The 17,453-nt window shown below is 51.4% G+C and overlaps 1 protein-coding gene across 1 annotated transcript in view; it reads right to left on the reverse strand.

Annotated features, from left to right (window-relative positions):
- The window catches only part of LOC127205177 (protein unc-93 homolog A-like), a 28,549-nt gene that overhangs the window by 9,853 nt on the left and 1,243 nt on the right, over positions 1-17,453 (reverse strand). Inside the window, exons 2-3 of the mRNA XM_051164360.1 lie at positions 1,618-1,893; positions 1,088-1,319 (exon numbers count right to left, since the gene is read on the reverse strand). Coding sequence (XP_051020317.1) covers positions 1,088-1,319; positions 1,618-1,893 — 508 coding nt within the window. The remainder of the gene's footprint in view (positions 1-1,087; positions 1,320-1,617; positions 1,894-17,453) is intronic.

The following is a 17,453-nucleotide window of genomic DNA, read 5'->3' on the forward strand; positions in this document are numbered from 1 at the left end:
TTCCTGTAGCATCTTGGCTGAGCGGCCGTGATTGTGCACAGGACCACGTGCATTGCCCTGTGTCTTCCCTGCCTGGGACACACTGTCTTCATGAAGGGAGGAAGCACATTGCCCAGGAGAAGCCAGACTCACAGCCAGGGTGGAGGGAGGGAGTCACCTAATCCAGAGCCTGCACTTCCGGAAAGTTCTGCTCTGAGAAAGGAGAAGGTGAAGCCTTCAGCCTGAGAGTGGCATGAAGTAGATGCTAGCTCTGTCCCTGGGTGGTACTGAGAAGGCTTGACAGATGTTATAACACTGGCCTGTGGGTCAACTTTATAGGGAAGTGAGCCAGGTAAATTCTTAGCTGCTCCAGGTACCCACGTATACTGGCAGGAGTGTAGGAGTGCCATGTTGTCCCCAATATCTCCCCCCCCCCCCCATCCATGCCAGACAGCTGAAAAGACTCTAACCAGGTCACAAACAAGGCTCCAGCAAGCCTTGCCCTTCTCCCCAATTCCCTCCACCCTGCTGAGAACTGTTAGACTCCATTCCTAAAGCTAGCCACCACGTTCTAGCTTTTGTCCTCTTACTTCTCCTGAGGTTGACTACAAAGGTCCAGCTATCAAAGTATTGAAGTCCAGCAATCAAAAGCCCCCTTTGGCTCACCCAATTAACCTACCTAATCAAAATTAAAATGCCTCATCCTAACACGGAGTTTCCCTTTTTACCTTTATAGAGTGCCATTTTCCTGCGTGCCATGCCTGTCCCCTCTCTATCGAAGGCAGTCCTCTGTCCATCCCCCCCCATTGCGGGACAAACACCTCCTTCCCTCCCCTTCTCACTCTTCCTCTGTCTCCTGTCTTTGTCCCTTATCCATGCCCTCTGTCCCCCTGGGACAACACATCCCCTTTGTGCTGACAGCATGGTCTTGGGGTGTCTTGAGCTGACTTCAACCTTCCCTACAACACCCCAAGTCTACAGGGCACCTGTGGAAAGACAGCTACACGGCCTCGTGACTGTCCCCAGACTGTCCCCACCTGCCTGGAGTAAGGACAGGTATCTAGGTGGAGCCAGGACCCCACTATTCCCAAAGCCACCCAGCCCTCACCTTCACCTTGACTGGATGTCTGCGGAACAGCAGTGAGGAGATCAGGTTGCCCCACCCCCGGACGACTGGAAATAAGGAAGAAGATGCCGAAGCTCTGGTTCACCACATCCTTGCCGGGCTTTCCCTCTTTCTCTGCTTGCAGATTCCCCACAATGGTGAGGTAGGTACACTGAGCCGACCACAGGGGGGCTGCACCCAGACCCAGCAAGATGAGGTGGGGATCAGGGTGTACCTGCAAAAGACCGGAAGGATGAAGGAAAGGAGGGGGTCAAAGCTGGGGGTTCAGGGAGTGGACTATTGGTCCCATGCTGGCTGAGTCTCCCAGAGAGGGGGGGGGGTTAGTGGAGGGAGGGAGGGAGAGAGAGAGAGAGAAGGTGAGGCCGCAGGAGAGATGCCAAGATAATAAGCTGAGCCCTTGGGTCAGGGGATGATAGGAAGCAGGCTGGGATGCAGGGAAAATGGAAGGGGTGCCATAACACTATCCCACTATCCCTCCATAGAAGCTGGGGCGGGGGAGTCTAACTTCTAACGCCATAGCAGAGGTCTGCATGAGAGTGCATGTTGCACACACTGGGGGTAGGGGGGTGGGCGGGGCGGGGACGGGGCTGGCTAGAGCAGCTGTACCAGTTGGCATGGAAGTTGCCCAAGGAGAAGGCCACATAGCAGCACATGGAGCCGGCGATGGTCCACTTGCAGCCACACCTCCTGATGAGGACAGGTGGGAGGAACAAGGAGGACAGAAGCACAGAGCCATACAGTGTACTGAGTGTCGCCACCCCGAGGCCGTCCTCACTGTAGAGGCTGCTCTGTGGAAGAAAGGGTCAGCCATCATAGGAGGGGACTGGGTCCAGTGAGGAGACAAAGTGTGATTGGGTGCTGGTCCCAGGCTCAGGGCCACCTCAAACCCTGGGCCACCAGATTCCAGCCTTCTTACACAAAGACACTGCAGTAAAGGTTAAAAAAATAAAATAAAAAAAAGGTCATCTTCAGGTTCCGAGGACCAAGAGAATGCAGCTAGGGTTCAGAAACGTGTCAGTGTAAGACCTTCACCTCAGAGAAGACCCACTCAGAGCAAAGACCGGGTGCCCACCCTCCAGAGCCCTGTGCTGTCCAGCGATCCGCTGTTACTTCAGCTCATGAAGCTGATGTGAACTGAACCAAAAATCAACTCCAGACAGCTGAAGAGCCATTTCTAGGTTTTATGCTCGAAGAAACCAGGAGTGTTCTCTATTCTTCTGTCATTCGTAAGAGAAGATAGATGAGAGGAGGAAGAGGAGGAAGAGGAGAAGAAAGGGAAAGAGGAAGAAGATCCAGGAAGGGGGAGGAGGGAGCAGGGAGAGGAAGAGGAGGGAGGAGGACAGAGGAGGGGGAAGGGGAGGAGGAACAGGAAGGGGAGGAGGAAGAGAGCAGCAGAAAGACAAGGAGAAGGAAGATCAGGGGAGGGATAAGAATGGAGGAGAAGACAGGAAAGGGAGGAGGGGAGGGGATGAGGGAGGAGGGGAGAGGATGAGGGAGAAGCGCAAGGGATGAGGGAGAAGAGGAGGGAGGAGGGAGGAGAGGAAGGAGGAGGGAGGAGAGGAGGAGGAGGAGGGAGGAGAGGAGGGAGGAGAGGAGAGAGGAGGGGAGGGGAGGAGAGAGGAGCAGAGGGAAGAGTGGAAAGAATTGTGACAGCACCCCCTGCATCATTCCACCTGTCCCTCCGTGTCCTGTGCCCACATGTGGGTCAGCTGTACCCAACAGACACTTGAGGCTTCCTCTAGCCAGGCCCTAAAACTCCTACAATCTATTTGAAAGGTGGGATCAAGCACCTCCCTCTGAAGTGGGGTTACCTGGGTGCCTCGTGTATGCTGAGCAGTGAGAAGCATGACTCCACCTGGCCCCTCAAGAACAGCTCTGTCCTGGGTACTTGACTCACATCTGTGAGCTTGCCTGCTTTGCATTTGTAGTGACACCCTGACAGAACTTGTCAGCCAGCCACATTACCACAGCAAACGGGGTGGGGTACATTTGTGACCTCCTATTGCCTCTGACTGCAGAGCACTGAGAAGGAAGGCAGGTGTCAGTATCTAAAGCAGGGCCAGAGCTTTAGAAGCCAGTGCCTACACTCAATTCCCTGCACTGGCATGTGCTGGACAAACTCATCTGTGCAATAGACATCTAAAACAAGTACATGTATGTTGCACATAGTAGACCTAATTACATAAACATATATGACAATCTTTCAATCAAGCCAAGGAAAGGCTGGGAAGTGCTTTGCACTAGAGGGCCATGCAAGATGGTGGTGACACCAAAGTCAAAGCATCTGCTGCCTTCAGATGGGGAACACACAGAAGCAGTCAGAAACCCACAGAGCAGGCGGGGCATTGAGCTGGTTAAGGCTAGTGCTGCATAAACTCCATCTTGAAAGAGAGAAAGAAAGAAAGAGAGGGAGGAGGGAAGAAAGGGGGAGGGGAAGGGGAGGGGGAGAGGGAGGGGGGAGTAAAGGGGGAGGGGAAAGGGGAGGGGGGAAGAAAGGGGCAGGGGAAGGGGGAGGGGGAGGGGGGAGAGAGACAAAGAAGGAAAAGAAGGAGAGGGGGGAGGAAGGAAAAAGAAGAAGAAAGAGGAAAGAAGGAAGGATAGAGACAGGAAGAAAGAAAAAAGAGAGAGAAGAGAGATTGATCTCATTTTTACTATAATTACCACAGGGAAAGTTGTCAAATCCTCCCAGGCCCACATGGCCTGGATGCACATGACCCACAAGCCTCTTGGAGATGCTGCTTGCTTTTCATGCGGACTCACAGACTTGAGGAGGGAGGGTGCCGTAAAGGGCCAAAGGCAGATGGCTTTGTTAAAGTTCATAGTTTCGCTTAAAGCTTTTATAAGGTGAAATGAGGATTAACACTCAAATTTCTGCCCAACTACAAAGCCCAGGGCACATAAAACCCAGTGGTTCCATTTATCCCGTCTTAGCCGCTCAAAGGCAGTGTGTCCTGTCAAATCATCACCCAGCCCTCCCTCTCGTGGCCCCAGAGTCACACACACCTGGGCTATGGAGCTCTGGAGTCACTCTGGAGCAATGCAAACAAGACTGAATCTTGTAGCGCTTCATTGGAGGGTTGGAGGGGGAGGAAGGACAAATGTTCTGGGAAGTTGTGTGGAACGGTGTGCGTGTGGGGAGTGACATGACGCGAGGAGAGAGTCTCTCTCACTCTGCAGATTCTGCAGCCCTCCGTAGGCGGTAGAGGAGGAAGGAATCCACAAGAGACCACCAGGACCATTCCTTAGGCTCCCCTCCATCACGGGAATGGGGGTCAGTGGATGTCCAGCAGGTGGGTAAGCTGGCCCCCTAGAAGAAAGCAATTGGAAGACAGGAAGTGGGGCCTGTACCAAACAGCCCCATGACCTCTCGTTGAGCCAGAAGTAGGCGGCCATTACGGCTGTGGACAGTCAATGCACTAGCTTTTGTGGGCTGAGTCGACCTTATGTTCGCTCTGTGGGAAAAGATTGTGATGCTTATCAGCTCCTCTGCAGTTTTTCCCTATTGCTTTCAGATAGGAATGTCACCGTCTCATACATTGATCGTACCTTGTGTGTCCAGAGAACTTGCCAAGGCCGCAAAACATGAACGCTCTTCTGTCCTAAACGAAAGAAGAAAAAAACTTTTAGATTTCTCATCTAACCCTGAAAAACATTTAATGTTGTTTGCCTTGCTGTTTTTTTGACACAGGGTTTCTCTGTGTAGCCTTGGCTGTCCTGGACTCACTCACTTTGTAGACCAGGCTGGCCCTCGAACTGACCAAGATCCATTTGCCTCTCCTCCCTGAGTGCTGGATCACAGGCGTGCATCACCTCGCTGGCTCCACTGAGTTCTTAAGATATAGCTGGCACTTACTGTGGAACTGAATTTGGATTTCATATTCAGTTAATTTAACATTTAATTAGCAATTAATTAACATTTAACTTTTAATTAGCATTAAAAAGTCAGGTGATGCCTGTGTTGAGACAGGCCAGGTTCAGAGTGTCAAACAGCATTCTCCACCCTGCATACAGACAGAAAGAAACTCTCCATCCTGGTCCTGGTGGCGCACGCCTTTAATCCCAGCACTCTGGAGGCAGAGGCAGGCGGATCTCTGTGAATTTGAGGCCAGCCTGGTTCACATAGAATTCCAGGTCAGCCGAAGCTACATAGTAAGGCCTTGTCTCCAGAGAGCAACCCTTCTACCCAGTTATTAGTAAAGCTGATTGTTCTTAGATGTTCCCAAGGGGCTATGTCTTGGTCATTTCTGCTAAGAACAGAACAAGCAAGTGACTCTTACAAGCCTTGGTCACTGCCATGGCCACCACCAATGCAGGTGAGGCTCCTGTAGCTTTATATGAAAAGGCCAAGCGTTGTGGAATCACAGCTTTAACTATTTACTAAACAAGGGTTATTATGCTGATACAGACTTGAGAGCACAGGATAGCTAATGAGGGAGAGAGACTGCCCCTCCTCGAAGCGCAAAGCGCTCACCTCACAGGCGTGAGGACCTGAGTCTCATCCCTAACCCAAGGAAAAATGCCAGGTGTGGTGTGTACTCACCATGCCAGGGCTTCCGAGGTAGGTTGGAAGAGGAGAGCAAGTCCCTGGGACACGAGGGGCCAGCCAGTGTAGCCTAATTAGTGAGCCCCAGACCAAACAGAGAGAGCCTGTCTCAAAAAGTGTTAGACAACATGGCTGAGGCTGACGCCTGAGGGTGTCCTCTGGCTGTGAGGCGGCTGTGAGAGTCCAAGAGGCTGACAGCCAGAGAGCTCTGGAGCCTCAGCCCCTCATCACAATCCCGCAGATGCCAGCAGGACAGGTGAGCTGGCGGGGCTTAAAGGGATGTGATACTTAGTGTCACGTGGACTTTCACACACTCACCTTGCTACCCGTTAATGAAATCTTAACTTCACTGAATGACCTCTGCTTAATTTGGGGGTGCTGTCTTAGTAGGCGTCAACCCCATCATCCTGTCTGTGAGTACCCCAAGATGACATGCGTGCGATGATAGAGCTCCTAGTGTTTTCTTCTGCTACCAGTCTCTTTCTCCACTAGTGTCTCAGGCTTACTAGGACTGCGCTCTGGAGCTGTCAGCTAGCCCTGCAAGCAACTCCTAACAGCTGCTGTCCACACGCTCCTCACAGCCCAGCTAGACCTTCCAGGAGCCTCCGTGTCTATGAAAATACCCCGAGAGGTCTGGTTTCCCCTTCGCAAGTCAGACCCAATGTCCTCCAAGCCGGGAATGGGTTTGTGGCATCGCATTTGGATCATGTCTGTTCCCCTGCCTTTTCCTTATTTGTGTCAATGAGACATTTGAAATGGAAAATGTTCACAGTTGACAAGAGATGTTCTTCAGCGTATCCGCCATGTTGTAATGTCAAAACATGTTTTAGTGCTGGGTTTTTTTGGTTTGGTTTGGTTGTTTGTTTGTTTTCCGAGACAGAGTTTCTCTGTGTAGACTTGCTTTGTAACCAGGCTGGGCTCAAACTCACAGAGATCTTCCTACCTCTGCCTCCCAAGGTTTTAGATAAGGATCTCTCACATCCAAAACCAAGGATGGTCTCATTGTCCCAGATGCTGCCCTTGCTGACTGACACATCCCTGCAGACCACTTGGATGGGAGGAGAAAGAGAGAATACCGAAGCTGCGTGCCTGGAACTGATCTGACTGTGAAAGAGAACCTGGCAGGGCTAAGCAGTCAGACACGGACGGCACAGAAGGACCAGTCATCACCCATCCTTCAGTCAGCATCCGCCTAGGGCTGTGATGAACTCCATGACCAAAAGCAGCCCTAGGAAGGTGGTGGTTTAAATAAGAATGGTCCCCATAGACTCATATATGTGCTCAGTCACAGGGAGTGACACTACTTGAGCAGGGTTAGATGGCCTTGTGGGGGAGGTGTGGCCTTGTTGGAGGAAGTGTGTCACTGGGGGTGGGCTTTGAGTTTTCGAAAACCCAACCCAGTCCCCAAGTCTCTCTCCTCTCTCTCTCTCTCTCCTCTCCTCTTCTCTCTCTTCTCTCCTCTCCTCTTCTCTCTCCCTGCTGCCTGTAGATCCGGATGTAGAATTCTCAGCTCCTTCTCCAGCACCCTGTCTGTCTGAGCGCCACCATTTTCCCCACCATGATGACAGATTAGTTCATCTCACAACGCCCAGGCCTCACTCCATCACTAAGGAAAGTCAGGTGGGAGCTGTCGCAGAGGCCGTAGAAGAACACCGCTTGCTGGCTTGCTCCTTCTGACTCAGTTGGCTTTCTTACACATCCCAGTGGCAGCACCACCTCAGCTCACTACAGTTCCTACGGAGGTGTCTCCTCAGTTAAGATCCCCCCTCCTCATGTGACTCTAGCTTATCAAGTAGATTAACAAGTAAAACCACAGCAACCAGAGCAGCACCTGTGTGGGGCCTGAGGCAATCCATGTGTAGGCATGAAATCACTTACTGGAGAGCAAATGAAAGGCCCGGTGCTTCACGTGGTGGGGAAGGAATGACCTTTAACCTCAGGACTCTGGACAATGCAACACACCAGCCATCAGCAGCCACTGCCCTGCCATTGCTCAAAGCAGGGACTTTGAGTTTCCAGTCACTTTAATCAGTAAACTCCCCACTGAGAAGTTAAAGATCGCTCTTCATTTGAGAGAAGTCTAAGGGATAGCTTTCTCTTTTGGGCAAAGTGCCTGTGTGAGCAAGCTACTATCGGCTTTCTTGGCATTCACATGTGAAATCTAAACGCAGCTATTATATCTAAACTGATCTATTAGTTTTCTGCAGGAAGATGATACACGCATATTCAGAGAACGGGGATTCCCACTTCCTTTTGGAATTCTGGAATTCTTGTGTTCTGGGAATAGGGGCACTCCGTGCCTTCCCGCTTCCCTTCTTAGCAGTTTGTATCCATGCAACTGCAGCTTGGGAAGAGGTTTCCTCAGAGCTGACAGCCAACCCCACAGTGTGTAGCAGCAATAGCCTGGCTAAGCAAATGGCCTCCTGAGTGAACAAAGAGCCTGGACACAGTGTTCTTCTCAGCGAGGCACAGCCAGAGCCATTCTGGCAAAGGCGATGACAGTGAGGTCCTTTGGCTGTTTTCCACTAGACAGCCCAGGCCCACCTTAACAACAGACAGCAGGAACCGCCCTTGCCCTCCCACTGCCGATGACTCCTGTGGTGCCCCAGGTAGGCAGAGATTGTGACCACCTGGAAATCTGGTCTAGAACACACTTCCACATATGATACTGAGTGGCCTGGCGAGCCAGCCACTCTTGACTGTGAGGCTTGCAGAGCCACTGACCACTCAGCTAAGGTACAGCCACCCTGTACAGAAGAAGAAGGGTAGATCAGGGTGTGGGGCTCAGCCCTACCTTATGCTCCATGCTGCTCCTGCAGTGCTCAGCTAACCAGAGCTCAGGGATCCTTCACTACCCCACTCCCACTCTCTAAAACAAGACACCAGGCCCTGCTTTAGGATATACCTGTGCATACACCTGTGCATACACCTGTGCATACATCATTTGTTTCTAAATGTCTCCTGTGTTAGTCCAGTCTCATCTGCATCGAGCCACAGATGCTTCCTGAGCTAACAGGGGTGGCCAGCACCCTGTGTTCATGGGGCCAAGTTCCAGGGGCGGAAACCAAGACAAACAAGCAAATTCAGAAGTCAACCCAGCAAACTCACACGGCTGTAAGAGCTGGGCCAAAGACAGAGAAGTCAACAAAACACACTCAGGTCAGGAAGCACACATAGACACCCATCTCCACAAGGGCAGCAGAGTAACCCCACCACCCATAGCAGCTCCGACTCACAAATGCCCCCCAGGGGAAGACTGTCTGCCACCTGGAAGGAAAGCCTGGTCCCACAGCAGGTGCCGCTCAGCGAGGCAGGCAGCCCACTGTGTGCGTGAGAAGCCAGCATCTCGACAGATGCAGGACACCTTCAGGTGTGTCCACAGCACTCAGCCCAGGTGCACACAAGTGGTCATTGAGCTGGTGTGTGTGCTGTGCCTTCTTGTAACTGATTGTTCTGTCCCCATAAGCTAAGCCAAGTAGTATTAAGTTATTCTTAGAAAGCTCAAAGGACGAGTTGGAGCCTTGCTCCCACAACATATGTAGCCCATAAAGCTGGGACACTGTCCCCATGCTAGATAAACGTCACCCCGCGTCTATTTACCTAGTTCTGTGGCCTGCTTGCTTCCAGTCGATACCTGGTGCACGGCTTCTTTAATCTTGGTGAGTGTTAGAACGCCAATGCAGTTTCCAGGTTGAAATGTTAATGGCTGTGTCTTTAACAAAGCGCGTTGGGAAATCATTGTTGGGCAACACTTGGTTTTGTGTTAGCAAGCAGCAGAGCCTGTTTGTAAAGTGCCGCTCTGTTGGCAATGGTCAGGCGTGGACTAGGAACCATGCTGCAGTCACAGGGAAGCTTGAAGGGTAGGCAGCCTCTGCAGACAGACGAGGAAACCACACCGTGTTTAAAGGCCACTTCCAAACATGTCCTATGAGAAATTAGCATCTGTGGGCCTGGAGAGATGCTCAGTGGTTAAGACCAGCTGCTGCTCTTCCAGAGAATCTGAGTTTGATTCCCAGCACAACGAAGTGGCTCACGGCTATGTGTAACTCCACTTCCAGGGGACACAATGGCCTCTTCTGGCCTCCAGGGCACCAGGCACATACATGGAACACAGACATTCATACAGGCAAAACACGCATATGCATAAAATTAACAGGAAAAAAATAGTATTTGGCTTGAAAACACAGGAAAAGCTCATTTTCATGAATAATCGCATGCATATTCATGTACGTACACATGAGTATATTATAAATATATGCATCTGCAAAGCATCATATTACATATTTGGTGTTTATAGGTGCGCGTGTCTGCAAACACATATTGTGTATACATACCTGCATACAGTGGCTGTAAGGTTTAATTCATCAAGCCCTCCTCTGAGCAACTTAACTTCCTCAGGGAAAGGCGCCTTTCTGTGTTTACTATACTTTCTGTGTGCCTGTATACTATTCTACCCTCTAAGACCATCCAACTTTACGAAGAAAAATGTTCTTAAGGCAACAATTCTTTTTAAAAAATTAATTTTCTTAGGAAGAACTCTGTGAAATAAACTAAGACAGCCACTGAGTGTGAGCACTCCCCTTCTCGGTCTGTGGGGATCAACCAGGGTCACGCCTTAGGCCACGGGTCTGGCCTCTTTCCAGCTAACACACACAGGCCGAGTCACGGGGCCTGCCTTATTGTCACGGGTCACCTGTGGTCATAATCTATGTTCAGCGTCATTCTGTCCACACTGCAGCTCAGGTAGGAAGGAGCGTCCAGAGGCACAAAACACTGAAGAGGGGAGGCTCAACCCGTGCACCCTGGCCTCTTAGGCCTTGCCCCATCCTGAAGGCCCTGAGTCCTAGATGGGAAACAGTTTTTACCATGTAGAGAGAAGCCCCAGGTACCTCCGGGAGCCTGGGTGAACTCTGGTACGCAGCTGTGCTAGCTTGGCAAATGTCTCCCAGATCCTGTACCTTAGATGTGTAAGTACTCTACCACAAAACCAAGCCAGACCCCCCCTCCCAGCCTGGACCTGTGGTTTTGGGGTTGCTCTTGGGTGACCAGAAAGACTAGGTCTTTAACTGCCTCTTCCAAGGCAAGCAAACACACACCTGCCCATACCTGCCCATCCCGTTTGGTCTGTCCCAAGGTTGAGATGGCCAGGGAGGCACAGGGAGGCTGACACCCACTCAGCTGAGGAAGAAGTCAGGCTGATGTTATGCACTGAAAGCAGGCAGGATTGTGACTCACAAGGGAGGCAAGTGCTGTGTGGGAGGGGCTGGCCTTCACATGTGGGTGTCAGCGGCAGAGGGAGTACATGAGACCCACATACACATACACATACGCACACACACACACACACACACACACACACACACACACACACACACCATGTGCTCTCAAGCAGCTGTAAAATGTAAATCATTACAGTTCATTTTCAGTAGTTTAGAACTCATCAAAGAGTCACAAAAAGAAGGTACCAAGCCCTGTCTTCCCCCAGCCGGCAGCTGGCACCTGCTAGACTCTTCTGTTTGTCTTACTGTCGAAAAGTTATAATCTAGCCAGCTGTGGAGCACAGGTCATCCAGCACTCTGGGAAGGAGAGGCAGGGGGATCCCTGTGAGTTTGAGGCCAGCCTGGTCTACAGAAGGGAGTTCCAGGACAGTCAAGGCTACATAGAGAAACCCTGTCTTGGAAAAAAACAAAGACAAAGAAGTTACACTCCGCTCAGCCAACCTAGCAGGATTCCAAGGCCCCAGGAGAATGGGGGAGTTTGGGGTGGGAGCCATGTTGGAAATGCAGGGAGCGTTGTTCCTCCCTAAAGAATTCAGCCAATGAGGCATTCAGGGTGGAAGGGGGAATGTGGTTTTTAAAAAAAAATGAAAATAAATCTACTTGGCTTTGACTAGTCTGAGGCCCCAGTGCTTTTATTATGAAGTGGGGATCCTTTCTCATACCAGTCTGTGAACTGGGCAGAGTGCTGGGGCTGTGTAAAGATGCGGTGGACTCAGTCGCATGACTTCAGGTAAGCCAGATGGTGCTTTTATCCTACCTGCTTAGCCCACCTGGAACCGACTAGGAGTCACTGCACTTCCCAAGGCCACCTTGTAAGTCTGCAAGGCTCAGAACGCAGGGCCGGCACCCAGCCCCATGCACCCGCCATTTCTCCCTCAACTTTCCCTACCCCCCCACCCCCGTTGGTTCAGGTTATAGGAGCTGAACTGCTGAGCTCATTTCCCCTCTCTTTATTGAGCACCTACTGTGTGTTACTCACTGTGCCAGCCCGTCTCCGGGGAGCCAACGTCCTCCACCCTCACAGCACACAGGGGGATGTGACGTGGGGCCATGGCGAAGGGCTCAGAGCAACACTCTCTGGGTTCTGGCAGGAGGAGCAAGTGGATTGAAAATGCCTGAATGCTTATCTTGAGATATCCTTTTATGGCCAGTGTTCCAAACAGCCCTGGAGACTTGTTCTGCAGGACAGCTCAGACCAGGAAGTGTGGAGGGCCGATGGGCTCTCTGTATGAGCACAGAAGCTTAGGAGTGACTGAGTAGAAGCTAAAGGCTCCATTAAAGTGGAGGTCGTCTGAGGGGTTTGTTACCCAGGCCCTCTGTTTTTTCTCTCCCCGCCACCCCCACCTTTGGTTGTTGTTGTTGTTGTTTTCCAGACAGGGTTTCTCTGTGTAGCCTTGGCTGCCCTGGACTCGCTTTGTGGACCAGGCTGGCCTTGAAATCACAGAGATCCACTTGCCTCTGCCTCCCAGAGTGCTGGGATTAAAGGCGTGTGCCACCACTGCAACCAGCTCCTGTGTTTCTTCAGACTTATTAGTTAAAAACAAATGCGTGTCTCTGTGTGTGTGTGTCTGTCTACCTGTCTGTGTCTGTCTGTCTGTCTGTGTCTCTGTGTGTGTGTATGTCTGTGTGTGTGTGTCTGTGTCTGTCTATCTGACTGTGTCTGTCTGTCTGTCTGTCTGTCTGTGTCTGTCTGTCTGTCTGCATGTGCCTGTACATACATCTCCCAGTGCAGCGGAGGAAGCGGCTGAGTATACAGGACTTGGATCTTCACACCAGTAGTTCCAGATTGTCTTCCAGTTGGCCTCCTTTTCATACCTTTCACCCCACCACACACACACACACACACACACACAGAGAGAGAGAGAGAGAGAGAGGAGAGAGAGAGAGAGAGAGAGAGAGAGAGAGACAAATTCACTCTTTTGCTGGTATTTGAGAGGCCAGAAAAGCCACAGCTGAGAGGTGAAGCCATTACCCTTGAACACTTACTATGCTTTCAACTCACTGGGCCTGCTGACTTCTATTGCACCTAGTGTTAGCATACTGGCCACAGTCTGCCTAGCAACCTATGACATCATATCTGCATGCCAGTAGGTGGGCCAGCTGCCCGAGATATTAAAAGGGCAAACCCACCTTGTCTCTCTCTCTTGCTTCTCTCTTACTTCTCCTCCTCTCTCTTGCTGTCTCTGTCTCTCTGTCTGTCTCTTCCCCCCGGGGTGCCCCTCTCACTTCCCTGCCCTCTCTCGCTCCCATAATAACCCACCTTGTCTCTCTGTCTCTCTGTCTCTCGTCTCTGTCTCTTCCCACCGGGGTGCCCCTCTCACTTCCCTGCTCTCTCACGCTCCCATAATAAACCCACCTTGTCTCTCTCTCTCTCTCTGTCTCTGTCTCTTCCCCCCTGGGTGCCCCTCTCATTTCCCTGCCCTCTGTCTCTCTGTCTCTGTCTCTTCCCCCGGGGTGCTCCTCTCACTTCCCTGCCCTCTCTCGCTCCCATAATAACCCACCTTGTCTCTCTGTCTCTGTCTCTGTCTCTTCCCCCTGGGTGCCCCTCTCACTTCCCTGCCCTCTCTCGCTCCCATAATAACCCTCTCCACATATTTGTTGCCTGGCACCACATTTTTAATCATTACACCAGGCTCCAAGAAAGCAGCAGTGGCTGTGCAGTCGCGCAGTCTCCACTCTTCCCCTTTGTGTTTCAGGAGCAGCCTCACCACCAAACGCCCATCTGACCCCACCCCACCCCACTGCCTCGTGTGGCTCAGGTGAGGTTTAGTATCCAGGCGCACCCCTGCTACCGTCAGGATCACAGGTGTCCCCTAACTCCCTGGGGACGGGGTCACACACAGGACTGGCCACTGAGATGAGAACCATTTGACCTCTGAGTGTAGCAGGACACAGAGCAAAACATGTCCACGTCAGCAGGTGTGCTGAGCCACCTACCCCCAGCTGCAGCTCAGCCTCTTGCAGCCTGTCTGCCCTCCTGTGGACTAACGGCCTCTAGAGGTCTAAAGCCAGGCCCCTGATGTCCTCAGACTTCACTCACTCTTTGCAGCCTTTGTTTCCCACGAAGGGCTGAAGCCAGCCTACTACCTTTCCACTCAGGCCTTCCCCTAACTGATCAGGTTGGTTGGTTTGGCCTGTGACATCCCACACACATTCCCATGATGCTGAGAAATGTTGGTGAACTTGCTAAGTCTTCCTAAGCAGGTTGAGCGTTGCTATCTGTGTCCTAGCACCAGCCCTGGCAGGGACACGGCCCTCACCCAAGGGAATCAGAAATCCGACTGTCTCCACGTGTCCTGGACAGCCCCCACTTCAGAGCCACACCCAGCCACGAGGACATGGCTGTGGTGTTTTGTGGAACACCAGCCCTTCTACTCCAGACCCTGGAGCCCACCTGTGAGGTCCTTGCAGGGGTGGGCACACTGAGGCTTTGTTCTGGTGCTGGGTGCCAAGTGCCTCCTGTCCAAAGTATGTTAGGCAGCCTTATCTCTGATCAGTGCCTGGGCCACAGGAGCCTAAGATCTAAGGCTGGAGAGGCCATGGATGGCCTCGGGGCTTCATCGCAGTGTGTGTGACCTTCGGGTTCCTCCTAGAGAGACAACCTCAGCAGGCTTCTCAGGAAGATGACTTACAAGAACTCCATCTTCAGTGGGAGGCTCTTGACAGCAGGTTGATTGCTCAGGGCCTTTGCCAACAGAAACAAATACGGTCATGTTTCCATTGATGACAGTTCTGTGCTATAAAGGAGGGACGTTTCTCCTCTCTGCTGATGAGACAGAAAGTTCAGGACCAGCTTTTCTCCTAATCCCTACTGAATCTTTCTAAAAATAAAGTATTACCCCCCATCCCCTCCTCTCTCCCTCCCACCTCCCCAACCCCTGTCTACCCTTAAACAAAAAGTTCCTCAAGTCTGACGTTTCTGGAACAAGATTCTTGGGAAATAGTGAGTGAGGCAGACCAGCACCAGCCTGACCCATACATTCAGCCACACACGGAAGTCACCCCAGGCAGGTGTTCAAAGGGCAACCACATGACCGCAGGCCTAGGAGGGTCAGCTTTCCTCCCCAGGAGCCGCTGCAGAGGGACAGTCCACCTCCTCCACTCACAGACAAAGGGAGAGCCATGGTGAGATTGTCTCTGGTTTCTGAACTCTGAAAACACAGTAGTAACATAAAACTCACAGCAAATCTATGGTGTACAGAAGTGCGCCTGTAATATTGTAGCAGATTCTGTCTTCCTCAGCACTCCACCACACTCAGTACTCCCATTGTACTCAATCAATACCCCATCACACTCAGAACTCAATCATACTCAGTATTCCATCACACTCAGTACTCCATCACACTCAGTCTCCCACCCACACTCAGTACTCCCATCGTACTCACTCAATATTCCATCAGGCTCAATACTCCCACCATACTCAGTACTCCATCACACTCAGTACCCCACCACACTCAGTACTCCCATTGTACATACTCTCTCAATACTCCCACCATACTCAGTACCATCACACTCAGTAATCCCATTGTACTCACTCAATACTCCCACCATACTCAGTACTCCATCACACTCAGTACCACACCACACTCAGTACTCCCGTCACATCTTCTAACACATCTGCAGACAAATACTCAGTTCACAGACTCTGATCAGAAGTCCACGCTTGTCCATCACCTGAAGCCAGTCGTAATTCCTGGAATTACATGTGCAGAATTTCCTTAAGAACTATGAAACACAGAATCTGTACCATGTAGCCTTCCACCAGGGATGCTGGGTACAAGCTGCTGTTGCTGCTGTGGTTCCTCTTGGTCACGTGGTCTCTGTGGGACCCTAGTCTCCCTGCTTGAACCTACTTCCCTGAATGCTGTCTTTAAGGACACACTGGCGTTTTGTTGGGTGCCAGCGTTGTGGCCAGAGACAAAACTGTGAACACTCTTGACCTTTGGTTTCACAGGCGTCTCCCCTGACAGGAAGCAGGGTTCTGGGGCCTGTGCTGTGGTGTGCAGTACCGTCCCACGGGGCTTGCACGCTCCTGCCGAGGGAGTCGGATTAGGTCTGAAGATCAGATGTCGGAGTTAAAACATGGGATGTTCCAAGCCACTGAAGCAATCTTAGAAAGGCTGGAGCCCCCAGCAAGAGGCAGACAGAGGCTAGAAAACCGTCCGGGCAGCCCGTGGCGGAAGCCTGGAGGCAGGGAAGAGTTTGCGGTTCACAGATGTCTGCCAACAGGCAGAGGGCCAAGGCAGTGTCTTCTGATACCGAACTCGGTCTGACTGGCTGTTTGTCTCTTAACTCACAGACAGGTGGTTTGTTTGTTTTTAATAGAAGTCTGATTAACCTATGCCTTTTCTGCTCTTTGCATTTTAATTTAATAAAACCCTTGGCCATGTTTGATGTGATACAGGCCTGCCTCTTTCTCTGTGGCGCTTCATGACTAACTGCACTGTATGGAGCTAACATATTTTACTTTGTGGCCAGCTCTCTCCTTATCAACATGGCAGCAGAAATAATCTTGGGCCATTTGTAAAATGTGCTTGCCACTTAGACGAGGCTTGCAGGCATGGCACTGCCGAGCAGGTGCCAGTGAGATGACTCCTTTTGAGATTGTGGTGGCGCACACCTTAAATCCCAGCACTTAGGAGGCAGAGGCAGTCAGGCCTCTGTGAGTTTGAGGCCAGCCTGGTCTACAGAGTGAGTTCTAGCACAGCCAGGACTATGTAGAGAGACCTTGTCTCACAAGACAAAAGCAACTATGGCCAGATCCCCAAACCAGAACAAAACAGAAGCTTCACAGGCTTTTTCTAATGGTTACAGCTCTCAGGACAGGACTCTGCACTGGTCACTGTATAATCCCGTTTACAGACACAACAGAAAAGAAACACAAGGCATGGTGGTACACACCCACAATCCCAGGCTGAGGAAGGAGGACGGGAAGTTCAAGGCCAGCCTGGGCAATTTAGTGAGACCCTGCCTCAAAATTAAAAATGTAAAGGGCTTGGGATATAATTCTGTGGAGGAGCACTCGTCCAGCGTGCACAAAGCCGTGTAGTCAGTCCTTAGCAGGAGAAATAACACGGGGGTGGGGGAGAGGAGAGCAGAAAGAAAGAGAAGACAGGAGGGGAGAAGGGAGGAAGGAAAAAAGGAAGGAAGAAAGGAAGGAAGGATTGTCATCCAAATGCCCAGCGCCCACTCTGAAGGGCATCCCACAGCCTTTGCACTACAGCCTGGGCAGAATGACTCGGCCTCACAGCCCGGGGTGTCAGCACAAGAGCCTCGCTCAGGCGTCTCTTTCAGTGAGCTGAAGCCCCTGTCCCCAGTAGTTTCCTGGTGGCCACATCGTCCTTTTCTGCTTGGCTGAGCAGTTAAATTCTTCCCCTCCCCCATCCTTGACAATCCAAGTTCCAGAGCAGGCACTAGTGGGGTTGGTTTTTTTTTTTGTTTGTTTTTGTTGGGTTTTTTTTTTGTTTGTTTGTTTGTTTCTTTTTCCTTTCTGAACTTGTGGAGGAGCATTGCCAGGGTCTCCTAA

Source organism: Acomys russatus, chromosome 21 (genome assembly GCF_903995435.1).
Source record: "Acomys russatus chromosome 21, mAcoRus1.1, whole genome shotgun sequence".
Classification (NCBI taxonomy): Eukaryota; Metazoa; Chordata; class Mammalia; order Rodentia; family Muridae; genus Acomys; species Acomys russatus.